The sequence below is a fragment of the Drosophila mauritiana genome, chromosome 3L (genome assembly GCF_004382145.1).
Source record: "Drosophila mauritiana strain mau12 chromosome 3L, ASM438214v1, whole genome shotgun sequence".
NCBI lineage: Eukaryota > Metazoa > Arthropoda > Insecta > Diptera > Drosophilidae > Drosophila > Drosophila mauritiana.
Window position 1 is genome coordinate 2,942,879 of NC_046669.1, and position 24,672 is coordinate 2,967,550.

At 44.4% G+C, this 24,672-nt stretch overlaps 5 protein-coding genes across 7 annotated transcripts; 3 read left to right on the forward strand and 2 right to left on the reverse strand.

Moving 5' to 3' along the window:
* Positions 1-505: 505 nt before the first annotated feature.
* LOC117140081 (protein lin-9) lies at positions 506-2,464 on the reverse strand. The gene is made up of 3 exons (XM_033302834.1): positions 2,286-2,464; positions 1,953-2,222; positions 506-1,891 (listed from the first exon to the last, which is right to left on the reverse strand). Exons 1-3 carry the CDS (start codon positions 2,384-2,386, stop codon positions 562-564), a joined length of 1,701 nt encoding a protein of 566 aa, XP_033158725.1. The 5' UTR covers positions 2,387-2,464; the 3' UTR covers positions 506-561.
* A 9,007-nt stretch (positions 2,465-11,471) lies between these two features.
* LOC117140534 (uncharacterized protein DDB_G0290587) lies at positions 11,472-16,301 on the forward strand. 2 transcript variants are annotated; one of them, XM_033303522.1, is made up of 10 exons: positions 11,472-11,574; positions 12,731-12,901; positions 12,971-13,143; positions 14,095-14,272; positions 14,433-14,871; positions 15,015-15,191; positions 15,250-15,543; positions 15,606-15,795; positions 15,859-16,098; positions 16,165-16,301. In XM_033303522.1, the coding sequence occupies exons 3-10, from the start codon at positions 13,110-13,112 to the stop codon at positions 16,212-16,214; spliced, it is 1,602 nt and encodes a 533-aa protein (XP_033159413.1). In that variant the 5' UTR covers positions 11,472-11,574; positions 12,731-12,901; positions 12,971-13,109; the 3' UTR covers positions 16,215-16,301. The 2 variants fall into 2 exon arrangements, with proteins under 2 accessions (XP_033159413.1, XP_033159412.1); XM_033303521.1 differs by lacking the exon at positions 11,472-11,574 and having other exon boundaries at positions 12,618-12,901.
* A 504-nt stretch (positions 16,302-16,805) lies between these two features.
* LOC117139521 (peroxiredoxin-2) lies at positions 16,806-18,637 on the forward strand. 2 transcript variants are annotated; one of them, XM_033301881.1, is made up of 5 exons: positions 16,806-16,906; positions 17,492-17,652; positions 17,719-17,836; positions 17,901-18,306; positions 18,369-18,637. In XM_033301881.1, the coding sequence occupies exons 2-5, from the start codon at positions 17,499-17,501 to the stop codon at positions 18,417-18,419; spliced, it is 729 nt and encodes a 242-aa protein (XP_033157772.1). In that variant the 5' UTR covers positions 16,806-16,906; positions 17,492-17,498; the 3' UTR covers positions 18,420-18,637. The 2 variants fall into 2 exon arrangements, with proteins under 2 accessions (XP_033157772.1, XP_033157773.1); XM_033301882.1 differs by lacking the exon at positions 16,806-16,906 and adding an exon at positions 17,096-17,219.
* Positions 18,638-18,764: 127 nt separating this feature from the next.
* Positions 18,765-21,238, reverse strand: LOC117139519 (phospholipid scramblase 1). Its single transcript, XM_033301880.1, has 4 exons — positions 21,057-21,238; positions 20,166-20,659; positions 19,438-19,596; positions 18,765-19,318 (listed from the first exon to the last, which is right to left on the reverse strand). Exons 1-4 carry the CDS (start codon positions 21,169-21,171, stop codon positions 19,295-19,297), a joined length of 792 nt encoding a protein of 263 aa, XP_033157771.1. The 5' UTR covers positions 21,172-21,238; the 3' UTR covers positions 18,765-19,294.
* Positions 21,239-21,510: 272 nt separating this feature from the next.
* On the forward strand, positions 21,511-24,640 carry LOC117139518 (sphingosine kinase 2). The gene is made up of 2 exons (XM_033301879.1): positions 21,511-22,603; positions 23,107-24,640. The coding sequence occupies exons 1-2, from the start codon at positions 21,627-21,629 to the stop codon at positions 24,113-24,115; spliced, it is 1,986 nt and encodes a 661-aa protein (XP_033157770.1). The 5' UTR covers positions 21,511-21,626; the 3' UTR covers positions 24,116-24,640.
* The last annotated feature ends 32 nt before the right edge of the window (positions 24,641-24,672 follow it).

A 24,672-nucleotide genomic window follows, 5' to 3' on the forward strand; every position in this document is an offset into this window, starting at 1 on the left:
AAAATAGAAAACACTTTACTCGTAAATGCTGATTTATGCGGGGATGCAACATGGCTGCACGAAATTTGGCCTCAAAAAAGAGAAAATTTCAATACCTACTTTTTGCAGGGTTTCTTAGTACTTCTAGTACGTTCTAGTACTAGTATTTCTTATTCAGTTTAAAATATTTAATAAACTACACCTTCTATCATCAAAGAAGTCAACTGTCTGTCTGCTTTTTAAACTGCAACACATTTACAGGCCCTTTAGAAAACGCAAACATTCCCCAGCGATTATCCTTTTTTTCGTTCACATACGCATTACTTATTTGGTTGCCAATCTGTCAACTGTTTTACGGCTGACTTCATGTGGAACGTGCCACTGGAAACTGGAAATAACCCTCCCCCCAACTACCCCTTCGCGTAAGTACCAAAAGAGCTCCACAAGGTTGCAGCCACAAGAAACTTCGTTAAGCTCCTCTGCCGGCAAACTCCCAATGCACATGACACTCCTATTAATTGAGCCATAAATAAGAGCGAGGCTTTATTTCAGTATTCCAAAGGGCCAGTAGTAGTAGTGTGTTTAGCTGGGAGAATCCGGCTGTGCCTCGACCACAAAGTTGTAGATGCCATCCTCGGTTTGCATCGGAGCCTGCTGGGTGATTTGGAAGCGCTCCGGTTTTTTGACGTCTTTGAATATTTTAACCACCTGCTGACGCAGGGGCTCCAGGGCATCAACGCCATCTTTTAATTTCCGGCCCAGCGACGGCTGGATGTTGTCCACCATGTGGGTAACCAAATCAGCGATAATCGGCTCCAAGTTGGAGCTGTTCTCGCGCCCCAGCTTCCCATTGAGATACAGTATGGTGTGAAGGTTGCGGACGAACTCCTGCGTGCGATCCGATTCTATCTTCAGGAATTTCTCATCCGCGGCAGTCTTGAGGTCCTGTTCCGCCTGCATGCGACACTTCTGATAGACTTCGCTGGCTGGGCGACCTCTTTTGGCCTCCTCCTCCTCGTCCTGCTTCTGATACTCGACCAGGAAGTCGTGCAGGATGCGCAGCGGTTCAAGGATATCAGCGTTCACTCGGTGCAGCGTTATCATGCTGGTCGAATAGCGACGCTGGAGATTCTCACGCTGAGGTGTGACCTTGGCATCGCGACGACCATTTGAAGAACCAATCTCCTTGAATGTCTCGAAGTCCTCATTCATTCGGGCCAAGTCCATGAGGATCTTGTGCTTGACATCCTGTAGTTTACCGACCTTCAGCACTGATTCCAGAAGTTCCTTGGTGTACCTCATGTTTCCGAACTTCTCGGTCTTGGCGCTCTCTGAAGTAATCGCGTTCGATTGGTTGCCGCGCATAATAATGGACAAGGGAACCGCCGCGGTTTCCTCGTCGGAATAGAGCTGTGAGTCCGTAAGACAGAGAACGACTGCATTGTCATTTCTACTGAATCGAACCAGATAGGTGTAGTCCTGCGGATCGTAGCCCATGACAATGCCATTGACAATGCCCTCGAAGGAGTGTCCGTGCAGAAAACTGCTGACCTTGGCATCCTTGGCCAGTGGCAGGGGCACACGCTTGGGTATCTGGTCCAAGTAGCCCACGTTCTCCTTGGGATTGAACTGATGCTGCTGCAACTGGCGCACAATGCGGCGCTGGCACTCCAATTCTTCGCGTTCCAGCTCGATGAAGGCGGGCGAAAATCGACGCGCCTTCCCCATATTCCGGCGTACCAATTGCCATCCTCTACGGGGCATGAAGCAAGAGTGCAGAAGCGGACAGTACTCCGCTATGAAGCGCTTCATATCGTAGCCCATGGTCAGGGTCGGCTTGTCCAGGAAGGAGTCCACGAACTCACACCAAATCCAACGGTGAGAGCTGAGGTACTTCAGGAAGTTGTACAATCTAAAGGAGAATGAACAATAAAACACTTAAAGGGGTCAATGGAATCTTCCCCACTACGAACCTCTTGCCAAGTATAAAATCATTGGAGTAGGGATCCTGCTCCTTTTCCATCTCTTTCTCGTCCTCCAAAACGGCTACTGATATTTTGGACGGCTTTTTTGTAAAGTTCGCTTTCCTTTTGGACGACCCCTCTGGCTTAATCCTCACCTGCATCGCTGGCTTTTCAGAAATCCTGCTACGATTGTCGAAATCGGGGCGTTTAATAAATAACTCATCGTTTTGCCATGCCGCCACCATCTTTCTGGGTTTCTTCAATTGATGACGCGACATTCTACGGATGGTAGCACAGCTATAGTTCTATTTTAATATTTGATAGGAATGGAGAAAATATTACGTTGTCGTTGATAGTAATCCTATATTTGCCAGAAACTCGCTTTCTTCGCAGATCTCAGATTGACTTGTGAAATTATCGATTGATAGTGGATCAACTGACATGCTGAAATGGTCTACTAAGTTTTTCTTTCGTAATTTAAGCGAAGTTTTGCTGAACCAAATGTTTTTTTGCCTCACACGTCTCACAATTGATTATGTAGTTGACATTTGACCTATGGCCTGCAAAATTGGGTTGCCAACATATTTCAGTTCTGTCAAGGGTTGTCATATTTTCTAGGGTAGTCATTATTAAAGAACTAGTTCTGATACATTACATTTAAACCAACTAAAGTCGGATTTTAATAAATAGTATTAATATTATTTTATGACTGCAATCGAATTACGTAAATTGTTTTTTTTTCTGCTGTGAAAATCATTAATAAACACAACATTTTTGACATTTTTTTCTTGTGCAATTCATTGATTCGTTTTTTGTTATTGCCGCCTTTCAAGGTTGTTGATTTTCCGAGTGAAATCTGTTGAATTTTTAATTTGAAAAACTTTTGTGTGATTTTTATAGCTGGTGCCAATTGCACAACACAACAATGGGTGGCCGAAACTCTGTTTAGCAAAATAGTAAACAGCCAAAGTTTCGCCGGACTGCAAGAATGGCCTTATGGTCAATAGAAGATGGTCGATGGTGGTAATGGTCATCGGGGCGCGTAATTAATAAAGTTTGCATACGACTGTTGCCGTGGCTAAAACGCCGCCAGCGGATTTCGAATTACGTAAATGGATTCCAGCATTATTAGCTGCGCACTTTTGGCCTAATTTCCATGTCTGTGATGTGGTAAGTACGACTGTGCACTGAAAAAAAAGGAACAAAGCCAAGGTAATTGCTAATGTAATTCAAAGAGTATTTAGTTAGAAACGCTAAAACAATGCTTAATATCCAAATTTCATATTTAATTATATAAAACGGAATTCTAAATTAAATTAAATTATAAATACACCTCAGTGTATGCCAATGGTTTTGCCCGCAAACTTTCGACACGTGTTGCGGTCGTTTTCTGGGAAAAAGGAAATTGGATATCCAGATATTCAGACTTAAAGGAACTTAAAGATTACTTCCTCCATCGAGATATCGATAGCCGTCTGTGCAGCTCATTCAATTTGCTGTGCACACAGAGCTTCCGGAGAATCGGAGACTGAAGGAAGAGATACCAGTTTTAATTTGCATTCCTTTCGCCTCGAAGGAGCAGCGGGATGTCCTAATGCAGGACACCTGCAGCTTGTACTCACTTAATCAGCAGACAGGCAAAGGTGATGCAATTGGTTGGCTGGAGGCCAGCAACATGCGCTTAAAATTAAAAACCCAAGGCAGACAGCTGGATGGTTCTCCTGTTCTTCAGTTTTTGTGTTCCAGGATCACACAACAAAACATTGACATTGAACTAATGAAAGCTGCAGGCGACACGTGCCACGCCCACCTACCACCTACCGCCCATCGCCCAGCCAGGAGACTTTAGCCAGCGGAATGGGCGATGATAGGTCGTGCCAACGGGTTACTCATGTGCACGACTTCATACATATATACATATATACGTATTCTCATGCGGCTATATTGTACCCTGTATTGCAAATGTTGGCTTTCAGCCTGCGGGGCTTTTTTGCACTGGCCCAAAAAACTGGCTTTTGTTCTGGCTAAATGTTCAACGGCACACGCAAGCGTGTTAAAAAAAAGCTTTGCTCAGTGAACCTAAAAAATCGAGTTCAAAGAGCCAGGGGCGTTTAAAATGGGCGTGTGTGAATCAGAAGTCAACCATGAAGGTGTCAAAAGGTATGCAGCGATAGTCTGATGGTGAAAAGGATTAACACATAGTAGGGCGATTAATTTCACACTTTTACTTTAGTTTTAAATAAGCAAAGTAAATATTAAACTCAAGTGATAACCGACTTCAGTGTAAGATAGTTTCACCAGCTTGTCGAACTTAAACTCTTGAGCTGACAGCTTTAGCTTCTTGGCCATCTACACGACAGAATCTGTCGCCGCTTGCCCGCCTTATACTCATGGCTTTTACTGTGCATTTACAGTTTATGACAGTTTGAGGACATTAAAATTGAAGCAGTTTGTATCGCCAGCTCCCAGTTGGGGGGCCACATGGGTTGGAGCTGGCTTATCGCCACTCGCCACTTTCATGGCCATGGAGCGCATTAATTGATTCGAGAGTTCGGTTTTTAAAGCGGGATTTTAGAGCGGACATAACAAAGCCACTCGGGGGAGTCTGTGAAAGTCAATGACTTTCTGGGCCAAGTCACGTATTGGCCAAAAAAAAAAAAAGCAGACTTGCAAAAAGGAACAAGGCTTCTTTATATTTATGCCATATAGTCACACATTTGTCGCCTTAATTGAAAGCGCGAAAGCGACAGTTGAACCAATTTTCGGTTTTTATTCGGTTATTTTCCTTTATGAAAAATCATTTGACAAGGAGCGTGCTTTCGACCGTTATCATGAGGCCACAAAAAAGGGTCCAATTCGGCCCTTGGAAATGCCAATAATAATTATAAATATATGCGACTGCTACCCACATCAAAGTGAAACAGCATTTGAACCTGGGGGAAATGTTGAACAGCCCGCAATGAAAAGCAGAAAAATTGTGTAAATAAAAAATTAATACTATTGAAATATAACCTTCTTTTTGATTATGGCAATAGGATAGGGAAATTCCCAATGTTTATAGCTTTAACGTGTTCAAGCAGAAGGATTTCTTTAAACAAATACTTAAATTATACTTAAAGCTCAGTTTCTCAGATGACACATTGAGATATCTCGTACGATTTTCCCCACAAATGACAATGATTTCGTGCACCGAATTTCCTCGGGTTTTCAATTTCAATTACTATCGCTTTTATTTCAATTCATGTTCAATTTTTCCAGTTATTTTACAGCCATTGTCTGCGGCTAGGCGCCTTTGACTTGCTCCTGTTCCTCCTGCTGCTGCTGACATTGGCTTTTTATCGCAGATTTCTTTTGGTTCGCCGGCCCGTAAAATGCTCATGTGATTGCATTGTCTCCGCGATGCACAGAAAACCATTTCTATACGTTTCAATAAGCCATACGATTTTTTAAGTTCGAAAAAAACATTAAAACATATCACTGATGTGCACTTTTAGAGTATACTTACGCTTTGAACAGAGCGGTGATAAATATTGGCACTGCTATGGTTTTTTTTCGCAGTGTACCATCGAAATGGCTGATTCAATTGGTCGATCCATTCGGTAGATGCCACAGAGACAACGCGGCGGATGGACAATGCAGCAAATCCTCTTATCAAATTGTCATCGTCATTAAATCGCAATTAGCCAACACCACAGCGATGGCAGTAACAACAATCTGTCGAGGATTTGGGGCGCCTCGATTGCTGACGACAGCAACTGGAAAAACAGAAAACTTTTAAGCGGAAACACGCGCCTGGCCAGCTGAACTTTGCCGCTCTGCGATGTCCTCGGTGATTCTGAGACATCCTGCGATGTCCTGGCTGCTTTCGCTCGCCGAGTCAAACTCAAATTGACTTAAGCGCTTCTTCTGCCGCCCCTGTCCACTTTCATTAGTCACAAAGGGGAGAGAGGAGGAGCTGATGGTTCAGGACTCAGTGCCCAGAACTCAGGACTCAAGACTCTGGATCTCAGGACCCAGTCATTGACACCGCCGTTGTTTCTCTTTCCATTTCAGTTCCCGTCTTCCGCTGCGAACTTTCAGTGTTCTCCGCTCGACTTGGAGTAAATCAGCTTAGTGATTCCACCCGATTTTCGCCTGTCACCGGGATATCCAGATGACGGATGATGGCATCATGTTCCCCAGCCGACATTATTTTTGGACTAGCAAATGCGGTAAGAAAATTGGGCTGATATTTACATTACAGAATACTACTAAAAATAGATAATAATTATTATTATTATTTTATAATATAATTTGTAAGTAATAAGTAAGACCTAAAACTTGAAACTGGTTTTTTAATACTTCTAAAAAGATCTTATTTCTAGAACTCTTCCTTTAAGCTATTTTTGTGACCGCATCTGTAGTTGGGCAGGGGCTACCGGATTTATGTCACGGAAGTTAAGAAAGACTAAGGCGTCCACCAAAATGGATCCCACTTCCCATTTGCATACCCAAGGGGCTCTCATATCGCCGGGCTCCTGGTTCTCAAGTGATAAGTGGGTTCTATCCTGGCATTCAGCTACAGCCAGCAGCTTGAAAACTTAAAGTCAATTCCACTCAAGTCCGGTGGGGACTTGTGCACAACGGCAATAAGGCATTTGCCATGTTTTTCCATCCGACAAGAAAGCGCAACAATCGTCATATATAGCATATATATATGGTATATAATATATGAACGAAGGGTAGTGGGTGTAAGAGGCAGCCATTGTGTATGGCTTTTTGTGAGGCTTTCTCGCCGAGCATTTCCGTTGAATTATAAACATTTCTTTCGCATCGCACTGCACGACTGCTGTGCCAGTTGGCAAAAAGGCTGCTGCTCCTGCGATTTCGATTGCGGAATGTGGTCACATAGACGCGGAAACGTGACGGACGGAATATTGGCCAATCCTACGGATACCCGTTTTATTTCTGGACGTACTGACTGGGCTGCAGAGCCAATTAAACAGAGTGCTTATGTGGCTAAAACAGAGAAAATCGCCCGAGAAGAAACAGTTCGCATGACTGGTTATGTTTTTAATTGAAGGTTTCAATTTTTAACAAGTAAACATGAACATAAGTAACAAAGTAACCAAGAAACTGTAATGCCTTTATGAATTTAAATCAACTTAAAAGACTGAACTAAAATTAAATATAATACATTTCAGTTAGCTTATTATAGAAGCACCTTATTAAATCAAACAAATAGCAGATATTGACTATAATTTTATTCTATATATATATTATTTCGAAATTAAACTAATCAGGATAATTATCCACGTTCTTAGCCTGATCTGCATTATTTTCCCAAACTTTTGTGCGCTTTTCCCACTCATTTTCCGCGACTTTTCAACTACCTGCGGTTATAAAGTGTTTAGTGCACACAACATCACACGCAAAAGGATAAGTGGAAATTTTCACGCAAAGAACGTGACCATTTTCGTGTCTACAGTTTCTTCAGTTTCGTTTTTCCTGACGCTGGCTTAACGTTCAAGTTGGTATTATTCCAAGTTCACAACAACAACAAATTGTTTCAGAACTTTGCTAAAAAAAACAGACTATTGTCGTGGTACAATACTAGAAAACACTGGAAAAAAGGATATGCAAATTAGAATTTGTAAAAGGATCAGATCTGGAGAATTACAACATGTAATTATTAACTTGTGTTGATATTAACTTGCCAAATAGGAAACCTTAGCTCATCTGATTAATGAATTTTAAAGTCACTCCGCTTTTTTATCAGTGCACTCCGCCCAGATGCGGCCAGCATCATCGTGTGCATTTGCCTTTGGTTTTTTGTTGCGTTGTTTTGGAGTTCTCCCAGCTGCACTTTGCAAATGTCAGGCGAAAGGACTTCGGCGTGGGCGGAAGGACGAAGGTTATGCGGCGCCACATGACATTTGGCAATGCATGCGGACGCGTCCTGCGGCGCCCCAAAGATTTGCCCCACTGGAGCAGCCATAATTTATGAGCGGCAGACGAGCTGATAAAAACGAGAGTTATTTGCAGAGGCGTCTTTGCGTTCAGCTTATTGATTACTTTGCATAAAGTTCAAATTAATGAATCATAGGCCATGTTTACAAATGCGAGGAATCGTAGGCAAATCGCATTCATCACTGTTAACGAGTGGCCATCGGAAACGTTACGCATTTTAATTGCCTATAATGCGTTGGACCCTTTAAACTTGTAGTATCTAGGCCTAATGCGATTGTAGTTTATTATATCATTACTGTTGGGCTGTTTAAATATATATAGGACTCCAATACATGGTCGTATTTACATTTAATTTCTAGTAATCTTTAAACTGGCCTAAATTGCCATTGTACATGGCTCTTTAAGATTTAACACCTCGCAACCGAGCGAAACAAATTCGCCTCATGCACATAACTCCACGTTTATTGCCGCACCCACATTTCCGTTTCATGCCCCTTAAAATGTCAACCCTAGGCTTTGGAGTCGATTCCATGTTGCTCTTTATGTGGCACAATTTATCAGGCAGGACCCAAAAGGGAGAAAAACACCCAGGCATCGCAACTGTAAAAACACAAATCGTTTGTGTGGAATGCAAAAATAATTTGCAAATCAAAGATTGATGCAGAAAATCGGGCACAAAAGGAAAAACGAGTGCCGATGGTCGACCGACCAAAAAAAACCCACCGAACATTGCGTATACGCAACGTTGTCGTCGGCGTAGTCGAGAGTTGATGACATGACCAACAAATCGTAAATTCGATAAAAGGAAATTAGAAGGAAAGCCATCCGAGGCCAGAAAGAGAAAATGAGGAAGTGGATAGGGAAGTAAAGGAAAGGGAAAGGAGTTGCGCAGAATTTTCCATTCGATTGTCTTCAAGGGGAATTTAATTCTATGAAAAAGCTATGAATAGGAAATTTTCCACAGCCGTATGGAAATTGAAAACCGAATCTGCCGCATCGATATTGGCAAATTACGAGGCGTGTAAAGCCATAAATTGATTATCTCAAGTGTGCTTATCCTGGCCTTCGATTAAGCCGAATCACGTAGCCCGAATTACTCAAGTTTATCAGTGAATTATGAAAGGAGTGTCTAGACTCTGCCCACTGACTTGCATTTTAATTATGGCAATTTACTCTTGATTTGTCCGAATATGAATAGCCCAACCCCTTGACCATTAATTGAAATTGTTGAAATGTGCGGGTTATCTGAAATTATAATCTCCTCAGCCCAGATTCCTGTCGATGGGCAATTAAAACTTTATTTATTGCAAAGCCATAAGAAAAATGCAGCCAACAATTTCGCAGTGGTCTCAAAAGACTTGGGCGGCAGCTTTTCAACTTGGCGGAAAATTCTCTGAGCCACAAGGGAGCCTCACGATAAAAGAAGCGGGAAAACAAACAGAGCGAAGGTAAAAGACTGATTTATTTCTGCCCCACCTTCATTGATGTTTTTAATTCTTACGTAAAACATTGTGCGTCGTAATCTCTAGAAACTGAGACCCAATTAATGAAGAATGAGGGAAAAAGCATAGATGAATAAACAAAGTTTATTTTTTGTACAAAGTACAAAAGTTTAAATAAAAGAAAAACGTTTAATATGGGTTAATTAGGCGTTACTTTAACTATGAAATTGATAATTTTTTAAAGAATAATTTCATTGCTAACCCTAATACTCGAGGGCACACAGCGGGTCTCAAAAGTAATTAAAAGCAGATGATGTTGTAATCATAAACGAGTGGAAAACTATTTTATTAAACCAGCCAAACAGATTGCGGGCACAAGAGATAAAAATCGAATGCAAAACGACCTTCCATTGGGGCCCTCACAAGCGAATGGCTTTAAGATCGTAAAAATTTACAGCTTTCGTAATTGCAAAATAGTTCGGCATAACATGGAACTTATTGTTTAGGTAAAGGAAAGGAATATGTGCCAATATTGCCGATGGCAAGCACCTACACCAGATAGATAGACCCAGTCATTCATGTATCCAAACACCTATCCATAAAAGATGCCGGCCAGATTTTATTGAGGCATTATCAGGCGAAATAAACGGGGACAATTTGCCGAAAATTGGGGACTGGGAGGCCGAGGAGTCGGTTTTATGAATGCCATTCTGACAGGAGACGACAGCAAAGGGCGTTGCAAATTGCCGGGCGGGGCGTGGCAATGGGCATAGTTTTTGGCCAACCCTCAGACCTGTAATGAATGGCCATGTATGAGCGATAACCAAGCACTCGGAAAAATGTATCTTAAAGATCGCTATATATCTAGAGGGAAAATCATATTTCCTACAAATTCAGCTTACAAAAATGTAAATCACTCTAATGATTAATGGATAACCCTTTTTAAGTAAAGCCTAAGCCAAGTACTACCATTTAAGAGCAACTGATAATTAATGCGAAATTTCGTCTTTCTAGTTATTTTTGAAGTGTTTTCCGCGCGGGTTTCCAGAATCGACTTTTATGGCTCATAACCCACTGCACTGAAATGACGGAGTATTTGTGCTTCCCGATTTATCATCTGCAAGGACGCCACTTTATTTGCCTCCGTTGACGTTGGCCGCCCAATTAATTGGGCAATAAAATGCAAAAACCAAAACAAATTAAATGCGAGTAAAAAGTTGGCACTGCCAAAATATTTGCCTTGGTTAAACCCGCTGTCTGGTGACACTTGGATCCGGAGAGAGCAGCGACGAAAGTGAAAGAAATTCATAAATAAACATTTGTCCGGTGCAAATAGCGAGTTTTTCGAACGTAGCCATTAGAAAGTGGAGCTGGTAGGCGAGGAGGAGGGTTGTGGGGAGTGTTGCAAGTGGGTGGCTTTTGGGCGACTGGGTGGCGTGGGAGGTGTCAAGGGCGCGATAGCTCTTTGACAGCCGGGAAAGCGGATATGGAGTGAACGACAGGTTTTTCCCTCAGCTCTTCCGGCTGGTAGTTCGTGTTTATGCAATATTTAATTTGAAGCTTTACTCGAATATTATCGTCGAAAAATGCTGCGGAGTTTGGTAGGAAAAACTGAGCCACAAAGCCGTGAAATTAAATACTTAACCTACTTTGAGAAGTCACTTGATGGACAAAGTAATAACTTATTCTCACGCTTTAGCACTTTTTTAAGAAGAAACTAATTTTACACATTAAAACATTAATTTGCATTTATAGCAACTTATTGTTGCTGAACAACTTTAAGAATTATACGTAAAACTAAAACCACATTGTAATAATGATGATATTTACTAAAAATGCATAGGGACGTGTAAGTGACTGTGAAAAAATTTGTTTTGTGTTGTATTATTTATTATTGTATTATTTGCTTTTAAAAATAACTAGCGCTTAGGTATTTTCCATTGTAAAATAAATGTAAGTAATGACTGATGTTATCGATTATTTATACAATTCAAATGTTTAAGCTTTCGCGCGTAATATGGTGTTTTTTAGGCAGTTATGCACGTCCTCAGATCACAATCTGGTAACACCGAAAGTTCTAACTTTGTTTGTGTGCGTGCGACGTCGGTTTTTTCGTCGTCGCGACTTTTTTAAAATAAACTGGAGGCATTTGCTAATAATTTAAGCCTAATCGATCAGGAATTTGTTCATAATGTCGGTTGTGATATCGAGCTCTTTGTCAAAAAGCGCTTGAATCATGGGTAAGAATAAAGTCGCACCTAAAAAAATGAACGAATTAGAACTTTTTGCCACGAGAATAGCAAGTGCGTAGGTGTGTGTGTATGTTAGTGTTTGTGCATTTGTGTGTGTGTCTGTTGTGGTCCCTGAATGTGTGAGTGAGTGAGAAGGAAGTAGTCCCCCCTTCATTGCTCCAAAAACAAAAACAACAAATACAGAGTGTAAGAAGGAAAGAGTAGGAGAGAGAATAACTTGTAACAAAGTACCGTTACAACAATGGTAATACGGAAATGTGCAACAGAGAAACAAAAACAACAGCAACAAAAACGAGAAGTAGTACGAGTTTTGTGGGCCTTTCGTGCAGATACTACCAGTTTTCCCCCACCTCCTCCGCGCCGTTTTCTGCACAATTTCGAGTTTTCCCAGCTGCGCCACAGCAACAACAACCACAACAACGAGAGCAATTGTGACTTTTCCGCATTGCAGTTGCGCCAACTAACACCAATTTTTTGTTTTTGGGGCTTAGTGCCTTTGCGCTCTTCTTGCATTCAGCCCGCGTTTAATAAACAATTAATCGCCGAGCAATAAACAACAGCAAGCCGCGCATAGAAATTTGAGCTTTTTCAAAATACAGAGGTGGTCAAAAGTATTTACACAACGAGCTTTTTTTTCAATTGTCAACTAATTGAAAAAAAAGCTCGTTGTGTAAATACTTTTGACCACCTCTGTAATATGGTTTACAAGTCGTGCTTCGCCATTCCGTTTTGTTTCGCTTGTTCGCCTTCTTCTTGAGGTCGTTTCTTCTGCTTCCTCTTCCAAGTGAGAATTCCCAACAACCTGTTAGAAGATTCGGTCCCATTGGGCTTTCTAGCTGCGTTTATGCGGGGCTGTAATCAAGATCTACCAATGGTACTAACAATTTAATTATAAAGTGTGTTAACTATCAGGTAGTAAACAAGTTAGCATTTAAAGCACATTCTAAGTAAGGCCTTTTTTTATAACAATTTAGTATACCAAATGTGTTTCCGTCTGTTTTGCCTGTGCTTATCAGGAGTGTTTTGAATTCGCCCAATTATCGTTAATGGAATTCCCGCATAAACGACTCATTATACACGCACACAGTCAGCGAGCTGAATTGATCGATGGTTTGTTCACCTTCTCCACCGCTTTCTTCCCCAGCGTTCTGCTCTTTCCACCTGTGGGCAACTACCGCCGTTATCTCATCCACCAAACATGTGAGAAATACCGCCAGCAGTACGATCTGTTCACCTTCTCAGTGGGCCAAGGGCCGCAGCGGCGCACCGTCCTCTGCTTTCGCAACCAGCTTCTGGATCCCAGTGGCTTCGAGAAGTGAGTATTTCACATCTGACATAGTAGATTATTGTTAATTTCAATTTGTCGTTAATGCACAATTAACAGCCGCAAGCAGCAGCAGCAGAGGGAGAAGGATAGAGAGCGAGAGGCAGCGAAAAGCTGGCGGAGCAACAACAATTCGCACTATCACACGAACGGCAGAAGCAGCAGCGCCAGCAGAAGAAGCGCCACGGAGCTCTGTAAGATGGGCGTTAAGAAGCATATCAGCGAGACTCCATGTGAGTAAATGGCCCGCAGCAAGCTGGCCGTACACATATAAACAAAGGCAATCCCCTGTTTTTTAATCACATTTCGGAGCGATGCGTTTCGGCTCCTCATTTAGCAAGCAGCCATAAATTTAAGTGTTTGCAAATACGCAAAAAGAAGCCAAACAAAGAAATTGAAAATGTTAATGAGCAACAGGTAAAGCGACGAATATGAGAATACCCAGTAATACTCAAAATTAATTCACATATGTATGTACTTCGCCAAAGTTTTTAATTGTTTACAAAGTATGTATTTATTTATATTTGCCATGAATTTGCACAGTTGTGTGATACCCTGCAAATTGAAGCATTAATGAGCTTTCCAATCAGATGTAATGGCTAATTTCCAGCCAAGTGTATAGCAAATAGGTAGATTAACTAAAAATAACCAGATGCGCCAGCTGAGCGACGCTGGCAGCGACGTCGGCAGCGCCGTTGCCGTTCATTCAAGGTCGCCCTCTTTCTCGAGCGGATTTTTTGGTGATGTTGCATCACAGCTCACCTCACCTCACTTCACTTGGCTTCACGCAGGTAGACGCTCAGCTGGTCGACCGCTGCGCACGCTCACCAGCTCTGGACCGCCTCCGCAGACCCCCCTTGCCACCTGGGATCCACCTGTCAAGTTCGTGTTGACATTCACGAAAATCGGGCATAGAGCGGATCGAGAAAAATTGGGTCGACATAAGTGAATTTTGGTTTTAATTTATTTTATGCCGAATCCGTTGCTTCACCTTAGTCCCTATTTTGTTCGGTTTGTTTTGAGCATTTGCCAACTATTGTTGCTAATCGTCTGCTTAGCTCTCTCATTTGGCGATCTATCTGTCTTAATGACTTTGCATCGTGTGAAGTATCTCACATTCGGTATCTTGCGTCTCTTTCTCAGTGTATCTCATGGATAGCATTTTCTGTATCTGTATCTTGCAGTAAGCAAATCGAACTCGGTGGATTTATACAGGCCGCCAGCGCTGAGGAACAATAGCAATAACAACAACAGCAGCAGCGAGGAAGCAGCTGCAGCAAACGAAGCTATAACAACACCATTAGCTGCAGGAACAGCAACCACTGCATCTACGAGTCCTACCTCCAAAGAATCCCCGAACAGGTAGGTAAATAGATCTACAGCCCATCAAAGTTAGGAATAGATCATAAACTGCGTATATACCGCTGACGAAACTTTTGATATTCTGTCGTGAGCTAATCGATTACCTCGTTTCCTTCACCATCATTTATTGTTACCTCTGTTTTGCTCCGCTCTTTCGCAGAGAGTACCAGGCGGACGCTTCAGCAGCGGCGGCGACCCGTCGTGAACGCCGTCCCGATCGAGCGGTTTATGTGCCAAGGGCACGACGCAGTCAAACTACACCACCGACTACTACAACAACAACAACGGCGGCGGCAGCGACAGCGGTTGCAACAACAGCACCAGCAGCAGCGGCGGTAGTCGCAGCAACAATTACAACAGCGCCGGATTCCCCGCCAGTTGCAGATACACACCCGAGCAAAGCGGACGACGCCAACGGTCAGCCGCCGTCCAAGTCGAAGAAAAGCAAATCGCATCGGGAGCGCAGAGAACGCGGAAAAAAAACGACAGCAACTACAACGGCCGATAACGCCACTGTACTGGTTATATCAGCATCTGAGAACGATACTCAATCCAACGAAGAACACCGACCGGCAAAGCCAGCGGACTGTGATAAGGAGGTGTGTGTACTAAAACGAGTCAATAGAAGTTCACATTTAACAATAATTGCTCAGCGTAGCGCCATTCTCCATCAGCAGTTAGCGTTCTGTGAACGGTTTTTAATCCACATTGTAATAGCTGACCTTGCCTTTCTAACACACAGATCATGAGCGGCGCCCAGCGTACAAAGCCAGGCAATGGCAACAAATCAGCCAGCAATGGCAAAAGCCAGCAATCGCCTCCGCTGCGCATCGAGGATGTGGTGGCGGCCAGGAGCACCAATGGCGAGGAGCCGGCCAAATGTGATAATGATGTGCGCGAGCTACAGCGAGCCTCAAAGGTAAGTTATGCCGCATGGAATCCGCGAAAGGTTTTAACTAACTTCCAAACGATTGCAGGAAATCAATCGCAGCAATCGCCGCATCATGAAACAAACCTTCAACTCAGATGTGCTGGAGATTCCCGAGAAAATAGAGACATCGGCAACAAAGGCAATCCCCACATCACCGCAAGCATCAGCCACAGCGAAACCACCTGCAGAAAGCACCACCGAAGATGATGATGAGGAGGACGAGGACGACTGGGAGAAGATGTTCGACGAGAGTGGCGACTGTCTGGATCCCAAGATTCTCCAAGAACTGTCTGAATCCGTGGGCAAGTGCAAAATAGAGCTGCCCAAAATGGACTATACGGTGAGTAGTATAACTGGTTAACCAGCATCATCAAATCTAACACTGTTCCACAATTCCCACAGGTCTTTCACATTAAACAACAACTGCTCAACGAAGAGGAGTTTCCGCACGTTCTGGAGGTGTCCAATTTCCCAGTGGAGTTCAAAACTCCCGACCTCCTCATGCTTTTCGCCCAGTACAGGGGCAGTGGCTTCGACATCAAGTGGGTGGACGATACCCATGCCCTGGCTGTGTTCAGCAGTTCCCGCATTGGTGAGTGCCTACAAATGCAACCGGAGCTTGGTTCCGTAATGAAATAGAACGTTTCCTTCGCAGCTGCTGAGGTGCTGACGATGGGGCATCCGTTTGTCAAGTTGAAGCCACTGGCGGAGGCCACTCTGGAGTCACGACTGAAGGCGAAGAAGGCCGGCGCGGTGTCAATGCAGCCGTATCGCCAGCGTCCGGAAACCTGCACGGCCTTGGCCCGACGACTGGTATCGGGTGCACTGGGAGTCAAGCTGCCCACGGCGCCGCAGGAACGGGAGAACGAGAGGCGGGTGCTACGTGAAGCCAAAGGTGGGTGGAATCAGTGGGGCTGCCTTCCCTCGGTCATACATTTATCTTTGCAATCGTATCTTTCAGAACGCAAACTGCTAGCTGCCAAACAGCGGGACGAGGTCTGGGAGAGCTAGACCGAGTCCCGGAAGAAGGCCAGGTGCATTTTTCTCACCCTTTTCTCATCTGCAATAAATGCGGCAGCAAACACAACACGATGTGGATCGACAACAAAATGCCCACAAAAACAATTCTCAATCAAAGCTAACACAGTAAATGAGTAATTCGCATGCTAAGCAATGTACTTTTAATGTTCGCTTTTTGTGAAATTAACACAGACTTTTGCTCAATTTGTTGTAGTTTTTAGAGGATGCAATGCATATTATATCATCTAGGCCGTAACAGAGAAATATCTATATTTATTGGTCGTAGCAATTAGACGTGCAGAGAGACGTGTGTGCGTGTTGTTTTAACTCCAGCCGTAAACCTAATTTTTAAGCGCGAGCAATTTATATATTGATATATATATTTTAATAAAGTTTATAGCGTAAGTTAAAGTTAACTGATAAAGTGGTGTTTTTAATTGACAAATGGGATATAACATGGCCATACAGCGCTTTTGAATTGCCAATGCAGCACAGATATTTCTTAAAAAATAATCTAAAATTACAATTATGCGTTAATATGGTTTCAAAATGAAATATATGTTGGCAATGCTATGCAGTGGTGCCGGAACGGCAGTGTGGTATTTTTGCGTATTACGGCCACACTAAGGCCGGCAGAACAATTTGTTATTAAAACAAAAAGAGTTAATTATAGCGCGTAAAAGGTAACAGCTGTGCGTTTGTGTTGTTGCTTAATGCAAGCAAGTAAACTACCCTGCAACTAAAAATAAATATTAAAATCGAAGCTTGACAATCAGATTGGCACTGGAATTTTAGAAATTCTGAAAACTTAATTTAAATCGGTTACACGCTGACAACTATAAATTATAATAGAAGTGAATGAAATTGATAAGCTTATCTTTTCGGAAGCGCAGCAACAATAAGCGCGTTCCACCGAAATCAATTGAAGTTCTGCCCGTTGAAATAGTTACTTTTTTGACTGCGTGGCTACGAGTTGTGGGCGTGTTCGAATTTCGGGTATGTGCGTACAGTAGAGACTGGCTAGCATGTACTGTACAACGATTTATTGCATACAAGGAGTATCTTATCTTTGAAGTTTAGTTTTGTTCCTAATTAACTTTCAAAATTATATATCTTTACATAATTTATAAAATAAAAGCTAGAAGGGAGACCACTGTACACAGGTTTATTATAAATATAAAGAGCGGCAATAATTGTAAAGGCTGCGTGTCATAAATAGCGTATAAACCGAATCCAATAGCCATATACGTACGTGGATCTCGTTTCAGCCCAGTCATGTCCAAGTACTTATCTGTCCTACTGCTGTCCGCGGCACTTGTTGGAGCTGCCAAGCCGGAAGATAATGAGTCGTGCTATTCCTTCGCCGGCGGCTCCGTTTATCCCGACCAGCCAAAGGGCGACCATCAGCTGCAGTACACCAAGGCAGTCAGTGAGTTCCATTGGACGCAAACAACCAGGGATCACTATTAAGACGCTGTTACCTTTGTTTCCCCAGTTTCCAAGCCAGCTCCGCAGTTCGAGGGCACCGCCGTGGTGAATAAGGAGATTGTGAAGCTATCACTGTCCCAGTATCTGGGAAAGTATGTGGTGCTACTCTTCTACCCGCTGGACTTGTAAGTACATCTACATTTAGTATATAGTTCAATACCTACATCGCATTTATCATTGCCATTGAAGCACCTTTGTATGCCCAACGGAGATCATCGCCTTTTCCGACCGCATCGCCGAGTTCAAGAAGATCAAGACCGAGGTGATTGGCGTCAGCGTGGACTCGCACTTCACCCACTTGGCCTGGATCAACACGCCGCGCAAGGAGGGCGGCCTGGGCGACGTGAAGATCCCACTGCTCTCCGATCTGACGCACAAGATCAGCAAGGACTACGGCGTCTACCTGGAGTCCAGCGGCCATGCGCTGCGCGGTCTCTTCATCATCGATCAGACCGGAGTGCTGCGACAGATCACCATGAATGATCTGCCCGTGGGACGCTCTGTGGACGAGACCATTCGTCTGGTTCAGGCCTTCCAGTATACGGATACCCACGGAGAGGTTTGCCCAGCAGGTTGGCGGCCAGGTGCCGATACGGTAGGTTTTTGAAGCATTGCCTAAAGTAAATCCTTTCTCATATTATTTTATTACCCGTACAGATCGTTCCCAATCCTGAGGAGAAGACGAAGTACTTTGCCAAGAACAACTAGGGACAGATAGATGCACATCACCTTAGCAGCCCAGCCCAGTTACATTCCTAATGTTCACGACTGAATCACGACCCAAACGAACAATCGCTAGAGTCCTCTGTACAGAAAGTCCAAGTCCGCAATGCCACCGATTGCGAATGTTTCGCATTTGCTTTGTACAAAATATAGTTTGTTTATTTTACAGCATAACTGAGAGATAAATAAATTCATGAAGTACATGTGAAGGTGATGCAAATTGCGCGGCGCCACAGGAGCGGGACCAAAAAGGAGGAGATCGTATCGATCTCAAAATGCCTTGAAAGCTGGCTCACGAGGCCAATATAATGGGTAACAATTCGATTGCAATTAGTTTCATACAAAAATATGTTATATGTAATATGTAGTAGGTAATAGATAATAGTAAATTAGTTAGGTACGCCATGGTTGCAGTTAAGTAATCCTGTGCTCCGACCTTTGCGTACAACAAAGCTAGGTCTGTCGAGGTATATAAATCTGGGGGAACGGGACGGGGGCGACGACAATAACAACTAGGACGTCATAAGGCACTCGTTCTCGTCTGATTCTTCGTGTGTAGTCTGTATTGTGCGTTTGTCAGTATGTGCTTCATTGTGGTGAGCTTTAAATGCCAAAACCGAGGTTCATAAAATAACGAAGGTGCAACTGCGGTTCAGATCCAAGTTGTGCGGGAGATTCCTTTGCTGGGGAGATTCCGTATCGATCAAAGCGTTGCACTGTTCAGATTCCCGGAAATGTTAATCAAATAAGGGGTTAAAAAGTTCTTAGAGCTATGACGATGCAACACGTCGAACCAAAAAGCAGTCGGCGATTATAATGTTTGGGCGTTTGTTCCTTTTATAATTCGATTCATCCACAGCCTACTGCTCGTAGTAAACCGCGTCCTGGAATAAACACAAACACAAATCAGCACAAGTCAATAGAGGGAAACGAGTGTATATGGCATATGTTATATTTCACTTTGCGATATATATGTCGATATACTCAAAACTGATATACTCACAATCAAAAAGAGCGCTGCGAATATGAGCGCCTTCATGCGAACATCCAGATTCAGGGGGAAGGTGACGCTGAAGTAGTCCGCATCGGTGAACAGCTCCCTTCCCAGTCCGGACCATTGTTTGCTGATTTTGCCGATCTCCTCGTTGTTGGCGCTCAATACCTGTGCGCGGTTAAAGGGGCGAGAGATGTTTGCGTTTCGCATTAATCGGTTCGCAGTTCGCGGCATCGCAATTAATTGACTCGCTCTGGACAGTCAGGCATGGCTAACCATGACGTCACTGCCTCGGATTGCAGTCCATGTACTTCTATACGAGCACAGCAGCGGTCAGCAAAAAGGGCTCATAGATTTTTGCTATAAATTGATTGAGGTCTTATCTACATCTAATGTTTAATAACATATTTAAATGAAAATGTAAACTTATTTGTGTGCTATTAATTCGAGCGCTGTTGTGTGATCATAATTTTCTAGAATAAGGCATTTACCAAAACCACAAATATATGTATATAGCCACTTATAAATGTTTAACAATTAAGAAAGCAATTAAGCGGAAGCCTGATACTGTTCATTTGGGAATTTTATAAACTTCGACCTCGACTGATGGAGACCATCTGTGCTCCGACAATTTTATAGCTAATCCGCTGACCGCTGCTGTGTGTGTATACACTTGTTTGGGCATTGGGAATCGAGATCGAGAGCCACGAATAACCACTTGTTGGCTGCGTACTGACCTTGAAGTTGGTATCGCTGAAGCACTTGCATGGACAGACGGGTCCCTCGATCTGCAGGACGATGTCGCCGAATGTGTTCTTGATGTTGAACTTGGGCCGCAGGAAGGTGCAGATCTGCTCCACGCTTCCGATCACCTGGCCGGGCGGCGCCGACACCTCTACGGCGTTCATGCAGCTGGGGAAGCAGCAGAGGATGTCACACTTGAAGGGCCGGTACAGGTGGAGCACCTCGTTTTGGAAATTGTCCAGGATCTTCATCTCGAAGGGACGCGACCGGCCGAGCATGTTGCGGGTGCAGCAGTCGCTCTCCTCGTACGCGAAGTACACATTCTGGCCCAGTGAGTTCTTCACCTTGAAGCGGTTCTTCGTCTCGAAGCCGGTGAGCAGCTCCAGTTTCTCGATCTTCTGCGACACGAGCAGCTGGTCCAGGGCGGTCAGGTATTCCAGTCCCTGCGGGCAGTTGGGCATGCCCACGGGTATCGACATCCAGTTCTCTGCAATGGGGCGTTGTTCCGGATTAGCTCTCTATGTATTTATATTTATCTATATGCACAAAGTGCTTTTCCTATATCTATGCATGGGTAAGGGAAATTAGCATAGCTACAATGGCGGTCAGGCGATTAAGGCCAGTGATAGGAGTTTTTACCATAGACTTGTATTTAAGCTTTGAATCACTTCACATTTATTATTATTGTTTTAGGACACTTTTAAATATATTTTTGAAGATTGGGGTGCTATTGTCTTGTCCGCTGCGGTACTAAACGCCAAGAAGTTGACGACGGCGTTTCCGCCTTTCGCACACGCCCACACAGACGCGCGCAACCGACTAGGTCCATCCGAGTGATGGAATTCAACAGTGGGACTAATCCATATATGTCCATCACTACGCACCAGGTCCGTTGGCATTGTTGCCGGCATTTGCCGCCTGCGGCTGCAGGACCACAGCGCCATTCTCGTCCTGCGGTGCATTCTGCGGGAGCACCTTGTACTCGCTCATCTGCATCATCGTTATTTCGAGCAATTAAATTCGGATCGGATTCTTGAACAGTTCACAAAACACTGAATGCAGCGTGACCGCGTTGCGAAAGCCGAAAAATCAGCACAAATCCACCGTACGAAATATACTATCATATATTTTGGTATTTATTCAAATATGGAAGAAAACAAAGGCTTTCAAAACTCAATGCAGTTCCAGGTTAAATTCGTTATAGGCTGACGTTTTTCTGAATTAATTGCACTGTATTGTAATAGTTTCGAAATAAGTAATTTAATGAATAACGGTTTTCTTTAAGCTAGCCTCCTTAAGTTCCAAAGATTTTAAGTTTTCTTTGTGCCAGTTGGTATATTCGCCACTGCGACCGACGGTAACACTGCGGCCATGATTGGATGATAAGCGAGCCATAAAAGCCTGGACACAAAAGACCTGAAACATGCTGCTTGGCAGCCGAATCTCCAGTCGAAATGAGCGAATCTCTTGATAAGACCACCAGTCCGAGCTCGGCCAGTTCCAGGGCCACGCCCCGGGGGGCGGAGGATGCGGATGAGGGCCACGACGTGAGCGACACCTTCTACACGAGCCAGCGCAAGAAGGGCAGCCACGTATTTCGGGTGCGCCTGGACGCCACAGGATTCACCCTGCAGCGGGAGTCGCCGGGCGGTAGCATTGTTAAGGAGCAGCATGTCCGCATCTCGGACATTGTGGGTGCCCGCTGCATGCGGCCCAAGAAGAGCCGGCGCTTGGCGATGTCGGGCGCCTGTGCGTGCAGCTCCGGTAATCCCAATTCGCCAGCCATCTCGGCGTCCGGCGATCACCATCGCCCTGCCACCACACCAAGCAAATGCAGCACCAATAGCCGGGATAGTATCCCGTCGGATGGCGGCGATGTCAGCGCGTTTCTCTACGTGTTTGCCTATGTTCTGAAGAAGAGGAGCCTGCGGTCGGAGTTGCACCGCGAGCGAACGGTGCTCACTCTGCGCTTCAGATCGTTCGACACCTTCGAGGACAACATGAGGGAGGCGGATCGTTGGTACAGATCCCTTCGCTGGCAGCTGCATCGCACGTTGGAGGAGATCTTTGTGGCGCCGACAGTGGATGAGCGACGCCGTCGAGTGCTGGTGCTATTAAATCCCAAGTCCGGTTCCGGTGACGCTCGTGAGGTCTTCAACATGCATGTGACGCCGGTGCTCAACGAGGCCGAGGTGCCCTACGACCTGTATGTAACCAAGCATTCCAACTTCGCCATCGAGTTTTTGAGCACCAGGTGCTTGGACGCCTGGTGCTGCGTGGTGGCTGTCGGCGGAGACGGTCTCTTCCACGAGATAGTCAATGGACTGCTGCAGCGCCAGGACTGGGCCCACGTCCTGCCTCATCTGGCACTGGGAATCATTCCTTGCGGCTCCGGGAACGGATTGGCCCGCTCCATTGCCCATTGTTACAAGTATGTTACCTTTTTTTTCAAGTTTCATTTGGAAGAACCCTATTGACTTATGTGGATCTTCATATTTCGTGTAAAACAATCCCTCCAGCGTCTAGACATGCAGTTTTCCAGAAAATAGTTTTCCTTAATGGCTTTTCCATTATTAGATTACATTCTGAGCAATAGCAAAAGTAGTTGTCTTATCGTGTCAAATAGTTTTTCTGTTTTGCAAGTGGGGATATCCCCTTGAAGTTAAATTGACGTCAGACTAGAACAAACTTTCCATATCGTTAAGTAATTGCCCTAATTTCGTTTAACATTTAGTGGCATATCATTGAGCTTAGAAATCATATTTGTATTGCCATAATTTCCTATTGCTTTATGTTCATTTATAGCTCAACTTCCCGATAAAAGAGTATAAAAAGGGTAATAGAAAACAATGTTTATAGACTTTCAAACCATATTCGCAAACCATATTATCAGGCTTGTGTTGAAACCTATTCACTTGATACCTTTCTCCCCAGCGAACCATACTTCAGCAAGCCAGTGCTAGGAGCTGCTCTGACCGTAATCAGTGGACGCAGTTCACCCATGGACGTGGTCCGCGTGCAGCTGCAGAGTCGCTCCCTCTACTCCTTCCTGTCCATCGGCTGGGGTCTGATCTCGGACGTGGACATCGAGAGCGAGCGCATTCGGGTGTTGGGCTACCAGCGCTTCACCGTGTGGACCCTCTACCGTCTGGTGAATTTGCGCACCTACAACGGCCGGATCAGTTATCTGCTAACGGACCATGAGGTGTCCTCAACCCATAGCGCTACCGGCTATGCTGCCCAGCGGAGAATGCAGAGCAGCCGTAGCTGCAACACGCACATCGACATGCTAAATGGGCCGGCGCCCATCTATCATTCCAGTGCCGAGTACCTGCCACAGGAGTTTGCGGACGTGATCTCCCTGGAGACGTCCATCAATCAGTCGTTCCGCTCGAGGTGCGACAGCTGGTTGTCGGGGGGATCGCGGCGCAGCTTCTACTATTCCATATCGGAGAGCATCTACCACAGTCTGGCGGATGAGAGCGAGTTCGCCGGCCTGGCGGCCGCCTCGCTGGAAAACAGGCAGCAGAACTACGGTCCGGCGAGCGAGCTGCCGGACCTGAGCGAACCGCTGTCAGAGGATCAGGGTTGGCTGGTAGAGGAGGGCGAGTTCGTCATGATGCACGCCGTGTACCAGACCCATCTCGGCATCGACTGCCACTTTGCGCCCAAGGCCCAGCTGAACGATGGCACCATTTACCTGATCCTCATACGCGCCGGCATCAGCCGCCCGCACCTGCTGAGCTTCCTCTACAACATGAGCTCCGGCACCCACCTGCCGGAGGCGCACGACGACCATGTGAAGGTGCTGCCAGTGCGAGCATTCCGCCTGGAGCCCTACGACAATCACGGCATCATCACGGTCGACGGCGAGCGCGTCGAATTCGGGCCCCTCCAAGCTGAGGTTCTGCCGGGCATAGCCCGCGTCATGGTGCCCAAGTAGGAGGAGCTTACTAAAGACCATCAAGCAATAGAAATCTCAATTTAGGAATCTCTGCATTTGTAGCTAATACTTAGGGTCCCAGGTGGCCGACATGAGAGAGTTGTGCATTCTACATATTTCGTGTTTTTTGTGGCCTGCTTCTGCCAACCAATCATGTATTGTTAACATTTTGAACACAATAACAGCTATTTACGAAATATCTAACATGTTTGTTTATAAAACGTGTGCCATATAAACTGCACGTGAATTTATTTTTATCTCGGCTGTTCAAAATAGTGATGAAAGTCTTATTTATTTTGTTCTTTTTTTGAAAACTGTGTAACGAAATGAGATATTTATTCAAAACGTTTAAAGATGATTACAAATAAATCTTCATGAATTCGAAAATCTTAGAAAGTAACAGTGCAAAGAGCTAAATCATTTACAATTCCCTATTTTAAAGTAGGAAGTTAAGAATATAACATCTTTATAGAAAGTCTAAATAAAATCTTTGAGCTTGAAATAAAATGAAAACATTAACTTTTATTTCAGCTTTGTTTAAATTGTTTTCTTCAATT

Excerpts from the sequence above, each read along its gene's own strand:
- LOC117140534 (XM_033303521.1), top strand. The coding sequence starts at position 12,633 with ATGGAATTCCCGCATAAACGACTCATTATACACGCACACAGTCAGCGA. Across the intron at positions 15,192-15,249 it reads AGCTACAGCGAGCCTCAAAG|GAAATCAATCGCAGCAATCG; the intron begins GTAAGTTATGCC and ends AAACGATTGCAG. Across the intron at positions 16,099-16,164 it reads GGTGCTACGTGAAGCCAAAG|AACGCAAACTGCTAGCTGCC; the intron begins GTGGGTGGAATC and ends CGTATCTTTCAG.
- LOC117139519 (XM_033301880.1), bottom strand. The coding sequence starts at position 21,171 with ATGATGCAGATGAGCGAGTACAAGGTGCTCCCGCAGAATGCACCGCAG. Across the intron at positions 20,660-21,056 it reads CAACAATGCCAACGGACCTG|AGAACTGGATGTCGATACCC; the intron begins GTGCGTAGTGAT and ends GCCCCATTGCAG. Across the intron at positions 19,597-20,165 it reads TCAGCGATACCAACTTCAAG|GTATTGAGCGCCAACAACGA; the intron begins GTCAGTACGCAG and ends AACCGCGCACAG.
- LOC117139518 (XM_033301879.1), top strand. The coding sequence starts at position 21,627 with ATGAGCGAATCTCTTGATAAGACCACCAGTCCGAGCTCGGCCAGTTCC. Across the intron at positions 22,604-23,106 it reads TCCATTGCCCATTGTTACAA|CGAACCATACTTCAGCAAGC; the intron begins GTATGTTACCTT and ends CTTTCTCCCCAG.
- LOC117140081 (XM_033302834.1), bottom strand. The coding sequence starts at position 2,386 with ATGTCAGTTGATCCACTATCAATCGATAATTTCACAAGTCAATCTGAG. Across the intron at positions 2,223-2,285 it reads GGATTACTATCAACGACAAC|AATGTCGCGTCATCAATTGA; the intron begins GTAATATTTTCT and ends TACCATCCGTAG. Across the intron at positions 1,892-1,952 it reads GATTTTATACTTGGCAAGAG|ATTGTACAACTTCCTGAAGT; the intron begins GTTCGTAGTGGG and ends ATTCTCCTTTAG.
- LOC117139521 (XM_033301881.1), top strand. The coding sequence starts at position 17,499 with ATGTCCAAGTACTTATCTGTCCTACTGCTGTCCGCGGCACTTGTTGGA. Across the intron at positions 17,653-17,718 it reads GCAGTACACCAAGGCAGTCA|TTTCCAAGCCAGCTCCGCAG; the intron begins GTGAGTTCCATT and ends TTGTTTCCCCAG. Across the intron at positions 18,307-18,368 it reads GGCGGCCAGGTGCCGATACG|ATCGTTCCCAATCCTGAGGA; the intron begins GTAGGTTTTTGA and ends TTACCCGTACAG.